Below are 19,993 nucleotides of genomic sequence, written 5' to 3' on the forward strand. Positions count from 1 at the left end.
TTACTTGTTCTAAAACACCCATTCTTCATTAATATTCTACCCAACTTTAAACATGCTTTGGGCAAAGGCAGAGAAAAAGGATAAACAAGGCAAGGACTCTCTGTGCTTCTGACTGAATGCTACATAAAGTGCAAATAATATGGCTGAACAGACATTTTCAAATAAGCTTTGATTTCGGACACAAAGCCCCAGTACCGGTATAATGAATGAGATGTCCATTTAACTTCTAGACCTAGCAGATCTCTGAATAGGAAAGTGCACAGTTCAGTAGGCAATTAACTAACCTGTGAAATGATGCTCATTATATGGTCAAAGTGTTACTTCTTCTGGAAAACGAGCAGGTCACCAACCAACTACCTTGATCAGATACACCCAGGAATTAGAATGGATATTTTGTGTTCACACTCGATTAGCATTTGAGATCCTCTTTCTCTAAACACTTTCTGCAGGACTGCATGTGCCAAATTCCTACCGTAGCTCAAGCTATTATGCAAAGACCTGAGAGTACTAATTCCATTTGGCTCTGCCTTAGGTCTACCAACAGCACCGAAGATGACATTATTTTCCTCAGACTATTAAATAACTGTCAGAATCAAAAAATAAATATTTTGATGTTGAGTTTTAGCGTTACATTGCCCACTATGAAGAACTGTTAGAATAAATAACCAGACATAGTTTTGTTCCTGAAGTATTTTATGAAACTTCAGGTCTATTTAGATGGATTGCAACACCTTTATGACTCTGTGATTCTATTATCTCCAGAAATTTGTATTCATCATTAAAACAATGAAAACTAAAGTCTGTGGATCATACTAAAGTTTGGATGCTTTAGTTTGGGATGCTAAAAAGTAAAGGAGGAAACACTCCAAATATATTAAAGTGGAATTAAAAGAAACTACAGCAGAGAGTAAAAGGCACATTTTGACTACCTACTGTAGATTACTAATTCAGCAGACTACCAGTTAATACGTATATGGTCCAGAATATGAATTCATAGTCTCATTCACAGCTATCCTAAAGCAACCACAAAACTGCTATTAATTTCCCTCTCCAGTGTGTTAAAGGTACTTTACTAATCTGTTAAGTGAGCTAGTACAAGTACAAGACAAGTGTAGGGATGTGTATGAACTAGGGCATAACTTAGTGTAGCAATAATTATCTCAGTACCTTTACAATTCAAAGAGCCTGAGATCACATCTGAATACGCAAAAAATAACAGACCTGAAACATTTCTCCTTTAATATCAGTTAATAGACTGTGTCTACAAGAGGATTGCACCATTATTCATCTCATGTAAGGAATTAGGCTATTGTGCAGAAAGGGAATGCAAGATCTGTACTCACACATACTCTGAGTGAACAGTCCACTCCTGAGGACACTCCCTTGTGAGTCAGGGATGCCTCAGTTTTACCTTTATATTCACCATAGCTGAATACCATACTTATCTGAAGACTTCAATACCAACTACTTAACTTATCCTTCAAGTAAGAAACAGAGTCATCCAAACTCTGTCTCTTCCTCACTACCCATGAAAAAAATGTCATAAGGAAAGTAAACAATTGCTTTGGACAAGATGCTGCCACCAAAATGTGTTTTAAAGCAAACAAACAGAAGACTGAGAAAATGTGACAACAAAGGACTTGGGTTAGACACACATCATGGGAGATTCTGCTCTGGGAGGTAAAGATCAGAGGAAGGGTGTAACGTCATTATAATCTGGACAGCTTTGTGGCACATTTACCATTTGGATAGAAAACCCTGAAATGGTTCTGCCATGAAGGAATTGATGGGATTAAGAAGGAATGTAATTACCTGAGTAGTTTGGTATGAATGCTCAGAAAAAGCCTTTGGTTACAGCAGATTGACAGCATCATATTTTCTGATTAGCAGGATCATGAAAGTTAGAGTAAGAATTCATATTCTTGCATGTTTTGAAGTCTCTGTCATTTTTTTTCATCCTGCTCCCTAGAGCCATGCTGGCTATTCCTCCTTCCTCTTCAGATTAATGACCACCCAAAGCTGAGTGTCCCCATAGATATGAGCAGGTTGGAAAAAGCTGCTTTTTTTTTTTTTTTTTTTTTTTTTTCTTTCACATGTTGCTTATTCATATAAAGAATGCTTATTTCAGTAAACATTCACTTCCACTTCTGATCTCTGTCAACCACATTAAACTGGAGGGAAAACCATTCATTCCTAGTCTATCAGCTACATTTTGGGATTGACACTGGATTGCTTGACAGAGACAGTCACTGCAACCTGAGCTGTAAATTCAGAACTGTACCTAAATGCCTAAAAAGGGGGAGAGAAAAAAGGAGGCATTAAGTACAAAAAATAAATGACTTTGCTTCTATACACAGCATTTTCAAAATATCTACATGAATAAATCCTCTATGGTTCTCATAGGTTTTGAAAAAACAAAACAAAACAAAACAAAAAACAAACAAACAAAAAAAACACAAACAAACAAACAAACAAAAAAAACACAAATCTCTTAGGATAGCTGTCAGAAAACCAGTCTTACAGTGTGAGCCTTGAAGAGTACAACATAACTTAGCAAAACAAAAGTTGAAAGGTGCCTTGATTGCTATATATATAATTTTAGTTGTAGCAGGGGTGTTGAAATTGTGTTTGTACAAAGATATGGAAGATGCAAGGTTTGTAGGTCAGTAACTTCATTGGGCCAGATGGCATAGCCCAAAAAGGTGCACAAGCTTCTGTGCACACAGGTTTTTCAACAGGTCACTGCAAATAATCAATTTTTCATAGACACTTATTCAGAAAACATATCTGGGAAAGGGAAACTTTTCAGTCTTACTGACAAAGGCATAGCAAAAGGAAGACTGGCAACTGAAATTAGACAAATGCAACCTTTCCACAACAATGCAATTTCCTAGCACTAAGGGTAATTAAATATTGGAACGGCTTACCAGGGGAGCTGGTGGACTCGCCATTGCTTGGAGCTTTAGGACGAGATTAGATATCATTGTAAAAGAGATGCTTTAATCCAGCTTCTGGAAGTTCTCAACATGCCCATAACACTTGCAGCTCTGCATTAAGACAATGACTATAATCAAATCTCGTACTTTAGGGTTTCAGCTGATCAACTGCAAGGGTTATAAAGAATTTATTTTCCCTTGACATAAAAAACAAACTTTTTGGTGTGGTTTATATCCTGATCTGTCTCTGAAGTAACAGAGATTGCCCACATCTATGGAAAACACAGGGAGAGCTGATGTAGTGGCCAGTGGTGATAGGGAAAGTATTTTTTCTTAGTCCAAGCAGTCATATCCTAATGTGAGCTCACTTTGTTTGAATTTGAAGCCATCTGGATGCAAACCACCTCTGAACTGGGAACTATGTGATCAGGTCAGTGCAGACCAGGGTTAATCTGTGTGCCCAGCTAAGGGCTTGGCATTTGTTCCCACACAACACTGTGCTAACGCAGCTACGTGACTTTTGGAAAAGAGCCGCTTCATGCTTGGCCACTGCAGAGTACTGGCAGAGGGTCAAATGAAAAACTATTGGCTTACCATACCCTTAGAGGTCTTGTTAATAAATCTTATTGGACTGGCTCAAAGGGAGTGCTTTCCCCAAGATGAGATAAATAGAAATCTCAATTGAATTTGTTTTGTGTTTGTTCAGCATGAGATCCAAATCATATGTTAATACTCTAAGATCATCTGGGCATATCTCATCTAATTAACTCCTTGATATTGAAGAAGTGTAAGTAACACCTTGATCTCTTTTGTCTCCTAAAAATTAACACATTTTAGCCTAAATGGTTATAATACTTATGCACAGGTATCAGGATGGATTTAGTGGTCTGTGATTTCCGTTATAACTAGACACCCAGGCATCCTTTTTGGTGTTTCATTTAGTTATGTCTGAAACTACACAATCTTCACTATTTTAGCAGAATACTGTCATGACTTAATTATTAAAGGCAAGTAAAGCTGAAGACAAGACAGGACATTCTGCTGCTATTATAGTTTTGTGTGAAAAGAGTATGTCTCAAGTCTGTCAAACAAAGCAGAAAATGAGAAATGGTTCTTCTAGTGATTTCTGTGAGGTGCACAGTGGCATGTTCACTCTGTGAGTCTCCAAGTGAAGATCTATTTAAGTCAAATCTGCATTTCCAGGCTTTTATTCTTCACAGCTACCTACATGTATAGTATTCTTCTGCATCCCTTTGTGACAGAGTTAGATTCAAAGATATTTCTGTCTGTGCAAACCAATGGGCTATTTGATGGAGCTGTGCACAGCTACACCTGCAATATAATGCAGGAATATAATTCTCCTATCCTCTAATTTAGGACATTTTCCATATAGAATAAAGATTTCTCTTTCCCATATTTCTGTAGTATACGTATTAGTGTAAGGCACTGTTGCCAGGATTGGTCATGATCATTATGTTAGAACAGCTGTATTTTGAAGTAAGAATCTGACACACCATGATAGCACTATCTGGTATCATAAAATGCTTATGTAAAAACAAATAAATAAATAAATAACGAAAGCAGACTCAATTTAAAAAAAAAGGGGGGGTGGGGGAGATGCACTCATGCTGCTCCTCTCAGTGTCTCTCTTGGTGACACATGCATATTTGACAGTAATCATGAAGATCAGATTTATATGTTAAGCAGTACATTATTCCATGAGCATCCTCACTCAAACCAAACCAGACTACTCAGAATAAGAGTCTCCTCAGCTGGGATGAAAATGGCAAAATCTGCACTTACAGAGTTCTGATTTCTCAAAAAGACATCATTTGGTCTGTTGCTGTATTTGAGTACAAATAGCCCTGACAGACTGTACTGAGATCTGGTCCACACTGCAAACAAATGTCATGATGAACTTCTAAATTTTTTTTTTTGATCATTTGTTCTACTGAGATTCTTACAGCATACCCAATGCCCATAGTGCAGAGACATTTGGAAAACCTCAGATACAGCTGCTGTCCCATTATTTTTATAGACTACTGTTTTAAAGGGCAACTGAAGGAGGAATATCATATTATGCAGTAGACAAATTAGAAGCTAATTATATAATAAAGACCAATAATTTTGTAATGACAAATACCATCACAAATTTTGTTTTGAAAACTCATTGGAAAAATAAAATTATGCCTTAGTTTTTACAACCTGTTCATGCCAAGGAAATTCAAGAGAGAATTTTGAGTACAGGAAGCATCTGCATGTTTTCAAAACATGAGACTTGCCTTATCAAAAAAAGTGCTCATTTATGTTCTTCCTGTCCACAACTTTGACTCAAGAAACACAGAAATTCACATGATCACTGAGCATCAAATTCTTCCTTCTTGTATTTCTGCTGAAAAATTTCCAACTCAAAATTTTTGAATTTTTAAGTCATTATAGGTGCAAGAATCTGAAGTTTTTAATTAACTGAGTGGACAGGATTTAAAGTTAATTTCCATGCAGCAATAAAAAAAAAAAAAAAAAAAAAAAAAAAAGGATGTGTACAGCAGTAGAATTACGGGAATAAACATAACCGCATTATCCTCTGTTCTGATTCTCTATTGAAAACTATGCTCTTGCTGTTCAAAACCAGTACCCTATACATTTCTAGTAAAAGAACGTGAAACCGCCTTATAATTCTTGAATTCTTAATGGCTTTGCTTAGCCATTATAAGGTGTTTCTTATTCATCCTTACAGAATCACATGCCAGTTTGAATAAACTTATAAAATTTTCATTAGAATTTGATATTTTGTATCATTGATTTTACCCCCTTAGTTGGTTTAAGATTAAATATGCTACAGTTAACAGGTAGTTAAAGCAGGTTTTCAACTCTAATTTTAAAACTAGTACACGTAATATCTCTCTTCTACATTTATCTGAAATTAAAAAAAAAAAACAACTCTCAACACAATTTTGACATAACAAAATGCTATAAGAATCACACCAATTAAATTTTAATCCCCCCAAATAAACTGAATAAACTCATTTTAAAACATGACATTAACATAATCTAATCTAACTGTCCACGTTACCTGGAAATGCATGCCCTGTTAGAGAATCCAAATCTGAAATTAAAACAATGAAAAAATAATCTTTAATTTAATATTAAAAAAACAAATCCACAATCAAATCTGGCACCAAATATCACATTATCAGCATCAAATTTGAATCAAATATATGAAAAACAAAAATAGCACACATCATTAGAATATGGAATTTTCTTTCTCCATAGTTTAGCACAGATGTAAAACAGGAGGTAGCACTGAAAGTTCTGAACATTATGAGAAGCTAATTTACTTTACTATTATAAGACAGACAATGATTTTTGACAATTTTACACTTTTTTAATGAACCTGCACTTTCAGAAGCTTATATCATGAGTATAAGCACTTGTTCTAAGGTTGTACATAAGAGCAATAATTAGAAATCTGCTGAAAGCTCTTTAAATCATACATTTTGAAAGGAAGATTTTCTTTCTTGACTGTAGCAAGTAACAGACCTCATTTTGTCTATCTTACTGCTCATTCTTTCAGAATTTTTCCAAAAACTACCTGTTTTAAAAACATGAATGTAAAAGAAAAAAGAACTGGAGGTATCCCTGCTGACCCCAAAAAGCATAAATTATAACTTCACTAGTTGACCTCACCTGAAGAGAGAGCAGGTAGGCACACCAGTAACACCAGTACAGCTCCTCCCCAGCTCACACTGAGGCCAGAATTGCAGCTTTGCAGTGCACTGTCCCACCTTGGGAAAGTGCCTTGTTCTTAACAGAGATGTATTTAGTAACTTTGAGGAGTTATACCCAGAGATTCACTTTTAAATCGATAGCTAGAACTAAAAGAGTTGTTAGTTCTCATAAGGTATGGTCACAATATCAGCTAGGATTGCTATTTCAGAACAAAGGTATAAGACTAATTCTTTGAGACACGCATCCAAAGAAACTTTGTTAGGTGGTGTACTTACACGGAAACCAAGCTCTGGAGCCAGGAGCAGCCCACCAATAACCAATTGGCTTACCAAGACAGGATAAAGTATGTGTGACCTTCAGACTCTGCTCCTTCCCATCTCACAAGTGGGACAGGAGAGGGATGCAATTGCTGGATTCTCTTGGGAGAGCACAACAGGCAGATCATGTCTTACCAATCTAACCTATACATGAGCTCACTTGACTTTTGTAGGAATTGAATGTATGTATAAGCACTACCTGTAAAAAAAGCACTACCTGGAAAAAAGTAACTGGGCAACCTATACATTTTTTTAGAAACTTCTTGTACCATTTTTAAACTGTCATGGTTTGGCTGGAATAGCCAATTTTCTTCATAGAAAATTCTTCATGCTATGTTTGGGATTTTTTGATGAAAATTGTTTCCGTTGTTGCAGAGCAGTGCTCACACAGAGCCAAGGACTTTTCTGCTCCTCGTGCTGCCTTGCCAGAGAGGAGGCTGGGGGTGCACCATGAGCTGGGAGGGGACACAGCCAGGACAGCTGGCCCAGGATGGCCAAAGGGATGTCCCATAGCACATGGGTAACAGCTGGGGGAAAGAAGAAGGAAGGGGGGGGGGTGGTGCACATTGGGAGAGATGGTGTTTATCTTCCTACTAAACCTTTCTCTGTGATGAGCCCTGCTTTCCTGGGAGTGGCTGACACCTGCCTGCTGATGGGAAACAGCAAATTAATTCCTTGTTTGGCTTTGCTTGTGCGTGTGACTTTGCTTTCCCTAGTAAACTGTCTTTATCTCAACCCATGAGTTCTAGCACTTTTACTTTTCCAATTCTCTCCCTCATCACACCTGGCTCCCTAGGAGAGGGAGTGAGTGGCTGCATGGTACTGAGCTGTCTGCAAGCATAAAACCAGCATATAAACTAAACCATCTTAAAAGAAAAAACAAACAAACAAATAAATAAATAAATCTGCTTGGAACAATCAGCAAAATCAAGATTCTTGGTTATTGATTGATTCCACAGAAATCCTAAATTTCTTGTAATACAATTTCTGATTCTGAGTATCAGTGAGAAAGTATTTACTGGTGAATCCTTTGAGGCAGGGGGGAAGTGTGCTTGGCTGTAGTAATTTATAAGTGTTCAAATGAGATAAATTTTCTGAGGGCCGAGAACATGCTCAATGTTGTAAGTGAACATGGGGGAAAAACAACCCAAAATGTGATAAATATGCTTTCCAAAATCCAAGATAGTGAACACAATGAACTATCTAACACTCAAGCATGTGGGGTCACAAACTTTATCATGTCAAACTTTATCCTAACCTAAGCTGAAAGAAGAACAAATCTCAGCACTTTTCCTTCCAGAGCCTGAGATAAAATAATGTTGTGGCTTCATAAAAACACAGATTATGCTTAAATGGAGTAAATGGAGCTGTGAGGTGACTCTGTAAGCACTGAGACTGGATGTGGCCATCACACAAATCTGAATCATACCAAACAACCCTGTAATACTTAAATTGTCCAAACTGCTGTCACCATGCAGATGCTGTGGCTGCACATTCTGCCATGGCATTAATGTGTTTGAGAACATCTGTTCTGTATCATTTTACTCATGCAAGTGTTCCAATGTAAAATGTTAAAAACCTAGGAAGACAAACATGAAAAAAAAAAAAAAGCCTACCTATACCAGTAGAATATTATCTACCTAGACACTGGGACTTGAAAGAAAAACAAAAACAAGAAAAAGTGGGATTTATTTCTTAAAAGTGAATGAAAATACTGAGACTTGCAGACAAAATCACTACAAAAATGTCCTTCTGAAAATAATGTCGATGACTTAATAAAAATTATTTAAGCGCTTGTCCCAGCATAAAACAGCACTCCTGTGTAACACTACACATCAAGCTAAATATATTAATTGTAGATGTGTTTGATTTCTTACAATCACAGAATCACAGAATCTCTAGGTTGGAAGAGACCTCAAGATCATCGAGTCCAACCTCTGACCTAACACTAACAGTCCCCACTAAACCATATCCCTAAGTTCTACATCTAAACGTCTTTTGAAGACTTCCAGGGATGGTGACTCAACCACCTCCCTGGGCAGCCTGTTCCAATGTCCAACAACCCTTTCAGTAAAGAAATTCTTCCTAACATCTAACCTAAAACTCCCCTGGCGCAACTTTAGCCCATTCCCCCTCGTCCTGTCACCAGGCACATGGGAGAACAGGCCAACCCCCATCTCGCTAGAGCCTCCTTTAATATACTTATACAGAGTGATAAGGTCACCCCTGAGCCTCCTTTTCTCTAGGCTGAACAAGCCCAGCTCCTTCAGCCGCTCCTCATAGGACTTGCTCTCCAGGCCCCTCACCAGCTTCGTCGCCCTTCTCTGGACCCGCTCAAGCACCTCGATGTCCTTCTTGTAGCGAGGGGCCCAAAACTGAACACAGTACTCGAGGTGCGGCCTCACCAGAGCCGAGTACAGGGGGACGATCACCTCCCTAGCCCTGCTGGTCACAGTGTTTCTGATACAAGCCAGGATGCCGTTGGCCTTCTTGGCCACCTGAGCACACTGCTGGCTCATATTCAGCCGACTGTCCACCATCACTCCCAGGTCCTTCTCTGCCTGGCAGCTCTCCAGCCATTCCTCTCCCAGCCTGTAGCTCTTCTTGGGGTTATTGCGCCCCAGGTGCAGGACCCGGCACTTGGCCTTGTTAAACTTCATACAGTTGACCTCAGCCCATCGGTGCAGCCTATCCAGATCCTCCTGCAGAGCCTTCCTACCCTCAAGCAGATCGACACACGCACCTAGCTTGGTGTCATCTGCAAACTTACTGAGGGTGCACTCAATGCCCTCATCCAGATCATTGATGAAGATGTTAAAGAGGACCGGCCCCAGCACCGAGCCCTGGGGGACGCCACTAGTGACTGGCCTCCAACTGGACTTGGCTCCATTTACCACAACTCTCTGGGCCCGGCTATCCAGCCAGTTTCTAACCCAACGAAGCGTGCGCCAGTCCAAGCCAAGAGCAGCCAGTTTCTTGAGGAGAATGCTGTGGGAAACGGTGTCAAAAGCCTTGCTGAAGTCAAGGTAGACCACATCCACAGCCTTTCCCTCGTCCACCCAGCGAAGTTACCCAACAAGTTAACCAACACAAGGTGAAAATGAGGTAGTTTTTAACACAAGCACGTGTCCTATGTGAACTGTTAATTAAAATCAGACCTACTTCAATAGCTGAAACCAAGTTTATGAGATACTGAACTCAAAAATCATGGTCCACATAGCCCATTTCCATCACTGCATTTTACTAAGAGTGATATGAGCTGACAAAGCATAAGCAGGCTATGTAAAGTTTCCCATAGAAAGACAAATACAGTGTGCAACATTTCCCTGCTAGACTTCAGTGCATGCAATTACTGCAGTTACAATGGAATCAAACCTTTTCTGTGACTGAAACAATTGGGACATTCAGTCTCTGCCATAAGATTTCTTCTACGCTTCTATACTCAAAGAACAGGAGAAAAACCAACATTTCCTGTAATTGTTCTGAAGGCTTTGCAATTTCTTGAACTGATTTTCAATTAAGTCTGGTCAGGTGGAATGCAATTTTCCTCTATTCCATTTATCTAATGAATTGCCCTGATTTTGCATCATCCAATTTTATTTTCATACATAAGACTTTCTAAGCAAAGAGCAGGAATATGAGATGGAAATGGAGAACATGTAAATGAAACACATTTCCATCCCCTTTATAGGGAAAAATAGCCACCATGTCCACAGTAGCAATTAGCAATGAATTGCATTCATGCAATCCATACATGATTAGTACTATAAATCATATATATAAGTGGAAAGAACAGTCATTTAAAGACAAAGCTGACTTCTAGTTATTTTATATAGTATGGTATTTAAAAAGGGAAAGAGGATGTACTTCTCAGCAGGCTGTATCTTTGGTATGCCACAGTGATTTCATTAGCTCAGGGCAACAGACATTGGAGATGGTACAAGCTTTTCATGCCAATAAGCTAATTGTTTTTTCTTAGTGCTGATTAGCAAAGATGAAGTCCCGTCTATGTTTTGCCTCCAGGGCCCTGTTCCTCCTATTTAAAAACAACATACACTGCACTATCATCCAGTACACAACCTTTGACTTCCACTTGCATGGTACCCTTAGTGCTGTGCTAACAGCAAAATACCAAAGCACAATGTAGCTGCCTTCTGTGACAACAGTACCACTGACAGGCATCAGGGGAGTATGAACACCAAAGAACTGGGATGGACAGTTTTTAAGTTACAAGGGAGAATATATTTAAGGTACAGAGCACATTTAAGTCACTTAACATTAAAGCCTCTCCATGGGATTGTCAGGTAGATGATGAAATACCAAACTACATCTGGGAACGGGTATGTGCTTATAAAGGTTAGGAGAAGCTCTAAACTAATGCTCTTTCAAAAATAAAACCTTTCTTCTTGCTTCTAAGTGTTTCAGATATACTGCCAGCAAGAACTGAATGGCTCTGCTTTGCTAACCTTCCGCAGTTGGACTCAACCTTATTTCACTGAAAACCCATAACTGGGCAGCAGGACTTGGGAGCCATGGTGGAAGTGCAGAACACACAGACCATGATTTCTGCAAAGCTTGTCTTCTTTAAACCTGAAGAGAGGTGTGAAGTCCAGCCCCTCATAAAATTGAGGATATGAAGGAGGAGAAATAAACAGGCTGGTCACAAAGAAGAAAGTAAAGAGTTGACATACAGCTGTGGTGGCTAAAGATGTGAGATGGTTTGAATTTTTCACAAGTTGCAACTATAGCTTTGACAATTAGCTCAGTGAAAAACACTGACATATAATTCCTTGTGTTGAATTGGATTGTCAGTTTGGAAGCGTCTGGGTTTAATTTGTCATTACCCAAAACTAAAGCCGGTGGCTAAACTAGAAGTAGATAAGCAGTTCTTTGCATTAGCCTCTAGAGGGGGAAACTTCCCTTTCACTTCAGAAATTATGTGCATTATTCACTACAAAGTTGTTCGTGAAGGTAAAGCAATTCTTATCCAGTCCCCTTGCCCAGACTGGGATCTGAACTGCTTACATTACCCAGACACTGTGCCCTCAGCCTACTGCAGTAAAACAGTTTTCAGCTCTTGCTTATTTTCATTGATATATTATTGCATTCATTTCCCTTTAATCTTGTTAACAATACAATTATCATTTAAATGTGAACATAACCTTTTCTATATGTATTTCCCTGACGATGAAAAAAGGAATGAATTTAAAGATTGCTCTCAGGAATTCATAATCATACAGTCACCATTTTACAACACCACTGCTCACTTGCATTGCTTGCTGGAACTGGTTTTTACTGTTGGAGATAATTCAAAGAAAAATACAGGGAAACAGATGAACATATTGTTATGAAGGTATAAGATAGCATTGAGAAAAAAAAAAAAAAAAAGAAACCAAAAACACACACAAAAACTATTTCTCTGATTCAACCTTTAATCTATTTATTAAAATTTGCATCTTATTGAGACAGATAGACCACATGTTAACCAGTATTTAATTTTGCCTGTTTTCTTTTCCATGATATCATTATGTATGAGGTTCAAATTTACAGTTCCTCAATAGAGGTTTCAATGTGTCAGCAAAGTACCTGAGCTTCCATTAGCTTCAATGAAGAAGTAGTTGAGATGCAGTCAATTCTTTACACTGAAAGCTCGAAATCAGATTTGGTCAGTGGAAGAGTTAGAACAGCTCTGTTCATTGATAAGATCTCTAATAATTCTAAATAGTGGGAGTTCAGACATCTACTTGCGTAACCTTTTCTGTACTGTAAGTATTTGGAACTGGATCTCAACAGGAGAATATCTCTAAGCACGGATTTCTAATCTGAGACATGAGAATAATATGTGAATAATTTGGGCATGGAATTTTAGCTGATCTGCTGTTGGTAAATCTGATAGCTGCAGATCTTTGAATAGCTAGTTAAAATAAGTCCTGAACAAACACACAAACAAAAACAAACAAACAAACAAACAAAAAACCCTGTTCTGTTGGCCTCCAAAGCAGAAGTCACTTTCTCCAGGTTCTTAAAATCATGGGATAATTATATAGGATGATGCTTGTAGTCTTAAATTTTGTCTTCTAGTTTAATATTGCAGCAAGAACTTCAACAATGGGCACAAATTGAAACACAGCAGATCCTGTCTAAATATTAGGAATAAGTGAGGGTGGCAGAGCACTGGCACAGGCTGCCCAGAGAGGCTGTGGAGTCTTCTCCTTGGAGATCTTCAAAAGCCACCTGGACATGACCCTGGGAAGCCTGCTCTGGGTGGCCCTGCTTGAGCAGGGGTTGGACCAAATGGCCTCCAGAGGTCCCTTCCTACCTCAGCCATTCTGTGAAATAATACCAATTTTGGAAAAAAAATAAAAATAAAAAATGAATGTCTATGTTGTTGTAAATTCCTTTTTCCTGATGTGGGGGTTGAACTGAGAGAGACAGATCACAGCCGATATTTATTAGAAGAGCTTTTAGTAAAGCATCTCTTATTAACAGAACCCACCTGCTATCAGAACCCACCTGCAGGTAACCCTCAACATGGCCAATGCACATCTTAACTCACTCAGTTCACCCTTGCACTTGCACACCGATATTTACCCACTGGCACATGGCTGGGAGGCCAACCCCAGCTATTTGTGTCAAGGTGCGGCATCGTACTAACTTCCTGTAACTTCCATACACCTAGGCATCTACAGAAACCACTCATACAAACTCACACAGAAGGCACTTTTATGGCAATGCAACCTCTTCCCTCCTGTGCAATATGCTTTAGCAGAAGCAGTGAGTGGCAGAGCTAAAATCCTGTTATTCCAGATGCAAACCTATCCAAATATAGGAGTTGTGAAAAATCACAAGAGCTGGTAATACTACCAAAGGCAAAATATCTCTAAAATATTCTATTGAAAACAATATGATAAATGAAGAAAATACACTTCCAGATTTGCTAAAGCATCCTATTAAAACAAAATGCTCTCTTAAAATACAGTTAACTTTTTGGCATCCTCTTCCATTGGTTAACAAGTATTAATTAAATGTATTGTCCTTAGTTTCCTTAGAATAAATTAATTTCTTTGTTCTTGGAACTGTATTTATTATTTTGTCTTAAAATGCCACCACCTTCTGCAAGGAATAGAAGTTCATATTACATTCAGGAAAAAAAAAAAAAAGTTACATCCAAAAATATTTGGAATATTGGACAGAGTTGATTGTAAATGTATCTTAAGTCTAATTTGACTTGACTGAGCTCCTTTGGTAGGGTCATAGTGGGTAACATAACTTGGAGGAAAAAAAAAGGGGGGGTTATACTGACCCTGGTGAGCTGAACTAGCTTGTGGTCTGCTTGTCTTTCTCAACAACTTCTGTTTTCCTCAGTTCTTTAGTCTGCCACATTTTTTAAAAAAATAAGAAAAACAACCCCCAATAATAAAACCCATTTCCTTATATTCTGAAAGCCATCATTAATCCATTTTCTCCTTTTGCTCATCTTAAGCAAGATGCCTGCTTCATGCTTCCCAGTATAATCATGGCCTCGGGACCGCTTTATCCAACTCAATACAGGGTTTTAAAATAACATCTTAAAAAGTGTTGTCAAACCTACAGCTGCATACAGCCATCTCCAGATCTGAACATTAATGCTTTCCAAAGTAACTCTCACCAGGAAACCCAAGAGTACATTATGGCAGAAATTCCAGCCCTGCTTTCCTGCTGTGCTGTGTGCTGTGGTAGCAGCACCCACTCCGCTCCGCTGCAGAGATACTTAATTTATGGAGCATTCAGCAGCATTTAGATAGCAGCGATGGAGGACATGTATCACCCGTGGTAAGTGTACTGTAATTTGGAACCCCCCGCAGTTCACCACGGATGCCCTGTGTCAAGCCAGAGGACTACAAGAGGTGTGCTATCCTCACCACTTGTAATAAACCCAGTGCCTTGAGGAAGGCATGCTTTGACTGCCAGTGCTACAGCTCCTAAAGCCTGCTCCAGCCCACAGTGAAAATTTCTAAACCAAACACACACACACACAAAGTTCCTCAGAAACATCAATCAAAATAATATTTGTACTTTTCCCTTCCACTTGTATAGCTGGTATAGGTATGAAAGATATGAAAGAATTAATTTCTTGAGGTATATTATTTCTTACCATGCCTACAAACATTTTTAAGCTCAGTAAAACTTTTGAACAATTAACAACTGACTTTTGAGAAAGGCTTAATTCTAACAAATTTATTTTAAAGACATTTGTAAAGTTGGTGCAGTCAGGCCAAATCTAAAATCTGAACACATCCAGGATCTGTGATGCTGTGGTTATGCATTACAGCACTATTTTTGAGCTAATAACCTAAGCCTGAACTTCAGGTCTGAGCTGATTTCTATCTCACTGCCTGAAAGGGCAAGTATAACCCTTCCATGTTTGTCTAAAAAAGACCACATGGGCCTTTGTGTTGTATCCCACAACACAATTTCCAAATTATGAGGCTGCTAGCAGACAGCCGTGGGCTACTTACACTCGTTTAACCTTTGAGAAATTGTTACTTGTAGGTGGAGTTTCAGTATCTGACAACAAATAGCTGGTAGAGTTTTGAGTCTAGTTGAATCTGACCTATGCATTCAATCACACTCTATTCCCATGTGAAAAAGTACAATTTTTTTTTGCATTAACTTAGAACATATGCATTCTGTGACCACAGAGAAGAAATGACATTATACACATCATGATATAGGGATATTTTGACCTTCAGAAATATCAAGCTATCAAATTTTCCACACCAGAAAACCATGTAACAGATTAAGTAAAAAATACGTTAAATTAAAAAAAAATAAAATAACTCAACTATTCATATAAATACTGAAAGGTTTATATAATCTTCTGATGAAATTCTGGAGGCAGGCACAATACAATAATAAAAATATGGTTTTCTGAGAAGTAAACTGGAAAATAATATATCTGCTCAGTTTTATTTCAGACCCTTTCTAAATCTGTTTTCTGCATGAGGAAGGCAAGAAATCCTGTGAAATGCAACTGTTCCACTTCATGCTGCTCTTCATGTCAAACACTCTGACATGTCTTTCAGAAGGTGCTTCCTCATGTTGTCAGATTCTTTCAGTTTATATTATTATTTCTTTTTTTTTTTTTTTTTTTTTTTTTTGTATAGAAATGCCTCTTCTCTGACACTTGCTTGTTTTAGTGACTTTTTTTTTTCCTTCATTGAAATTTATATAAATGTAAGTTCTTCAATCAGCAACCATTTCTAATCAAAAGATAATTCTCTCATTTTCACCTCAGCATCAATTTCCCTTCTTCCATCTCATGTCTGGTTGCTTTCAACTTTGTGCTCAGCTTGTCCTGGTCTTTCATATATCATCTATTATCTTCTGTTGGCCAATCCATGGGTATTCTTTCATGTTCATTCTCCTGTCCTTTTTCCTTTTATTAGATTAAACCAAGCACTTGTTATTCTTTCAAGCTTTTGATGAACTGGCTGGTCCCAGAGAGACTAAATAATTATTTTTATAAATTGACATGTAAAGCACCAATTTCAGACTTACATGACACAGCTGGCTCAGTGATTTACTAAATATTATGATAATTCCTGTTATAGTAAACAAGCTGAGTCTTCAAAGTATGTTGGAATTGCAAAAGTCAGTAGGAAAAAAAAAAAAAAAAATCAGCTACTTAAGTACTCAAAGAAAAAAAAAAATTAAAAGTGTAGGCAATGAAGCGTTTCAATGAGGCGAGCCCAGGAGTGTGCCAACAGATAATGTCTTTTCAGAAGGAAAAGTCAGAAGAAATTTGGCACAGTCTATGCATATATTTTTGAGATCTGAAAAACTGGTATATTAGAAAGACTGATTAGTGCTAGTGGAATGCTCCTACATAAGACATACAAAGAAAAAAAATAAAGGAAAAAGAAAAAAGTTGGTCAATATTAATTTAAAAAAACTCCTAATTTTCTGAACTTCTACATGTAAGACAAGTCTATCACCAGTTTAAGGACTATGGAACTTAATGACTGAAACTGAAAGCATAAGAAATCTGTTGTAAATGGTACAGAAGTTGAAACCAATAATTCAAAAACTAGACTAGTGAAACTACACAAATATAAGTAATGCTGTTTGGCATTAATTCTGCTTCCATGTTATTTCAAAGAATAATTGTACAGAACTCTCAGGGCTTTTAAATCATTGAAGCTAAAGTGGATGATTTTGTCATTTAAAATTAGCACTCTGTAGGAGGTTTAGAGTTTATGTCAGGTCAATAAATACTTGGACTTCATTTCTTTGAGAAAAATATCCTTTTGGGGTCCAGCTGTATGGAGTGCACATGTATGAAGTCAGCTTGCATTGTGAAGTGAGTATTTATCTCTCACCTGGATCTTCATTTAGAAAACTAGTGTGCTCTGACAACTGCTCTGTGCACTCTGGAAATGAAGGAATTTTTTACTTAATATTTTTTAAATAATCACTTGACATAGATGTGAAAAGATCATGAAGCAATAAAATGGTGACTGCTGTTTTGTTTTTCCTTTCTCTTTACTGCTGACTGCTTCTTCAAACTTTATGTTTAGTTAAACCTTTTCAAGCCTGTGGCAATGTCTGAAGAGCTTGTGTTAAAATTAATTAAATCTTTGAAAATGTTTAGCCACAGTCCTGCTGTTATCAAGTTTTCTCAAGAGTGACATCAATAAGAAGAGCACCAGGTGCAGGTTTTCCTTCCGTCCTATCATATCACAGTATTCAAGATATAGATGGATTGTGTTATATGTTTGTGAAAGACAACTTTGTGGGGGAAAATGTTAAAGAAACTTTTAATTGTAAAATTGTTATGATTTCACTGAAAAAAATAATAAATAAATAATAAAAAAAAGGCATTGTATTTTTCCCTGCTAGGAGCATAAAGGGCCATCAAGGAGTTATGAACCATGTAAAAGCCATGTACCACTAAACTTCAGAACACAAAATAATCTACTACATTTTACTGATTCACTCCATGCAACAAGGAGATGTATGAATTAGCCAAGCTGTCAAAGGAAGCAATGGAAATTAGGAGAGTTTATTGATTCCAAGCAATGTATGTGTCATTGCAGAAGCACGAGTGTGCCTTGGCTTATTAACACTGGATACAGGAGCAAAAGCAAGCACATTGCAGAGCTCCTTTAGCTCCACACATGCTGACCATGAAGTAGTACATTCATGACACAGTGCATCCAAGCCAATAAGCCATTTCCAGATTAATAGCTGTAGTCCAAAGCCATCTGAACATAGCTACAGTGCTTCAGGGCTTGAGTTGACAAGCCCTTATCTTGCCAAGCTGTTGCTTTCTTTGCATATCTTACTTAGAAGCTTAGAAGCCTCTACTGAAATTAAAATAAATAAATAAATAAAAAATCACAGAACTTGCCTTCTTAACTGACTTCTTTCCACAACAAGAATGGAGAGACAAAGGGACCATAACCATTTTTAAAAAGAGTATAGGAATGGGTCAGCAACCTATAACGCAAAGCAGCACACAATGAGTGCCATAACAATGTGTTCCTGTCTCATTCACTGAACAATATTCAGCTTCTGAAGTGGTGAGTTAAGAAAGTTGTCAATGTTTCCAGTGATGGATGCCAGAGGTAGATCAGAAATGACTGCAAGACTCCCTTTGATTTCATAAGGGTAAGAACTGCACTGAATTCAGAAAGGAAAAAAAATACGAAATGGGAGAGTGGATTTCATGGGGAAAAGTTTGTGATAATATAATTAAAATCTCTATGCACAAGGGAACAAAGTTAAGGATGAATTGGCTTTTGCCCATAGGCATTTCCAGATTTGATTGCTTCACTCGGTTGGTTTAGCATTCTTTCAGCTGAGTTTTGTGTGAGCATATTTTCAACGTTTTCTCACATGGAATATAACCAGAGGAGAAAAATTATTTCAGTATATAACCCAGTGAAGTCAGTGGAATTATTTCCATCCAGGATATGGATCACCATCAAAAGTAGTTGATTATTTAAAATCTATAGAAATCAAACATTAGATGAAATAACTATTTAATAGTAACCTAAATTCTGGGTATGACTCTTCTGATTGTTACTATAAAATGCATGGATTCACAGGTAAAACAGGGCAAACAGGTCAGTTATCACACCTAAACCCAGGATATGTGTCTATGAGATGCACATTAATTTGGGCAATGAAATGCAAATAGGCGAGCAGCCAAATTGTCATGGGTCCATTTCACTTTGACTAATTCCATTTTGTCCTCAAAAAGCTTTTCCAAGGAAAATGCCACTGCAACTGCTTTGTTGTATGGGATAGACAGTCTTGAAAATGAGCAGTTTCAAATGGAAGGAAAAGATTTATCAGAATATTATAAAATAACTTTATTTGAAGGCCAAACCTGGTCTGCAGTATGTAGCTTGATGTCACCTTCTCTAAATGACAAAGGCTTTCATGTAAAACTACACGTGTATGCTATACGTAAACATATATGTTCTGTATTTAACATAACATGTAAAATAATAATACTGATTATTATACTGATTATACTATACTGATATATTATACTGATTAGATATAGATCTTACCCCACAATGAACTGGATAAACTTCATAAAAGCAATCTGGGTATATTCTTAATGTGAAATTCCATGTAACATTAATTTTCATATCATGAGAGTAATAAAAATAATACCAAACCAAAAGAAAACAAACAAACAAAAAAATAAAAAATCTACAACTCTGGAGGTGTGTCATAAACAAATTCTGGATTTTCCAAAATGAACAAACATTCTCAAAGTTGATTGTTAAGGACAGCAACACTTGCTTCTGTTGGCAATGGTAATTGACTTTGGTAGCATGTTTTTTTTTTTTCATTTTATTTTATAGTGGGCCTGTCAGGAATTTGGATTAAAACATAAAAATGTAGGAAGAAATAAAAACAAGAAGAAGAACAGTCAAAACAACTGCTGATTTTTGTCCTCACTTTAAACTTTGCATTTAACCTGATACAATTACTTTCTTTGAGAAGGCCTGT

At 37.5% G+C, this 19,993-nt stretch overlaps 1 protein-coding gene across 14 annotated transcripts in view; it reads right to left on the reverse strand.

Moving 5' to 3' along the window:
* DLGAP2 (DLG associated protein 2) overlaps nt 1-19,993 on the reverse strand; it is a 471,424-nt gene that overhangs the window by 160,417 nt on the left and 291,014 nt on the right. For 5 of the 14 annotated variants that reach the window (XM_072036386.1, XM_021267382.4, XM_027455139.3 and 2 more), the window contains 2 exons: nt 6,010-6,042; nt 2,928-3,047 (listed from right to left, as the gene is read on the reverse strand). The exons of 4 other annotated variants lie outside the window; for them this stretch is intronic. Coding sequence is in view for 4 of the 10 variants with exons in the window: in XM_038177139.2 (XP_038033067.1) it covers nt 6,010-6,042 (33 nt within the window). In the remaining 6 variants the exon portion in view is untranslated. The remainder of the gene's footprint in view (nt 1-2,927; nt 3,048-6,009; nt 6,043-19,993) is intronic. 5 more of the 14 variants (XM_038177139.2, XM_027455130.3, XM_027455131.3 and 2 more) reach the window with 1 other exon arrangement.

Source organism: Anas platyrhynchos, chromosome 3 (assembly GCF_047663525.1).
Source record: "Anas platyrhynchos isolate ZD024472 breed Pekin duck chromosome 3, IASCAAS_PekinDuck_T2T, whole genome shotgun sequence".
Classification (NCBI taxonomy): Eukaryota; Metazoa; Chordata; class Aves; order Anseriformes; family Anatidae; genus Anas; species Anas platyrhynchos.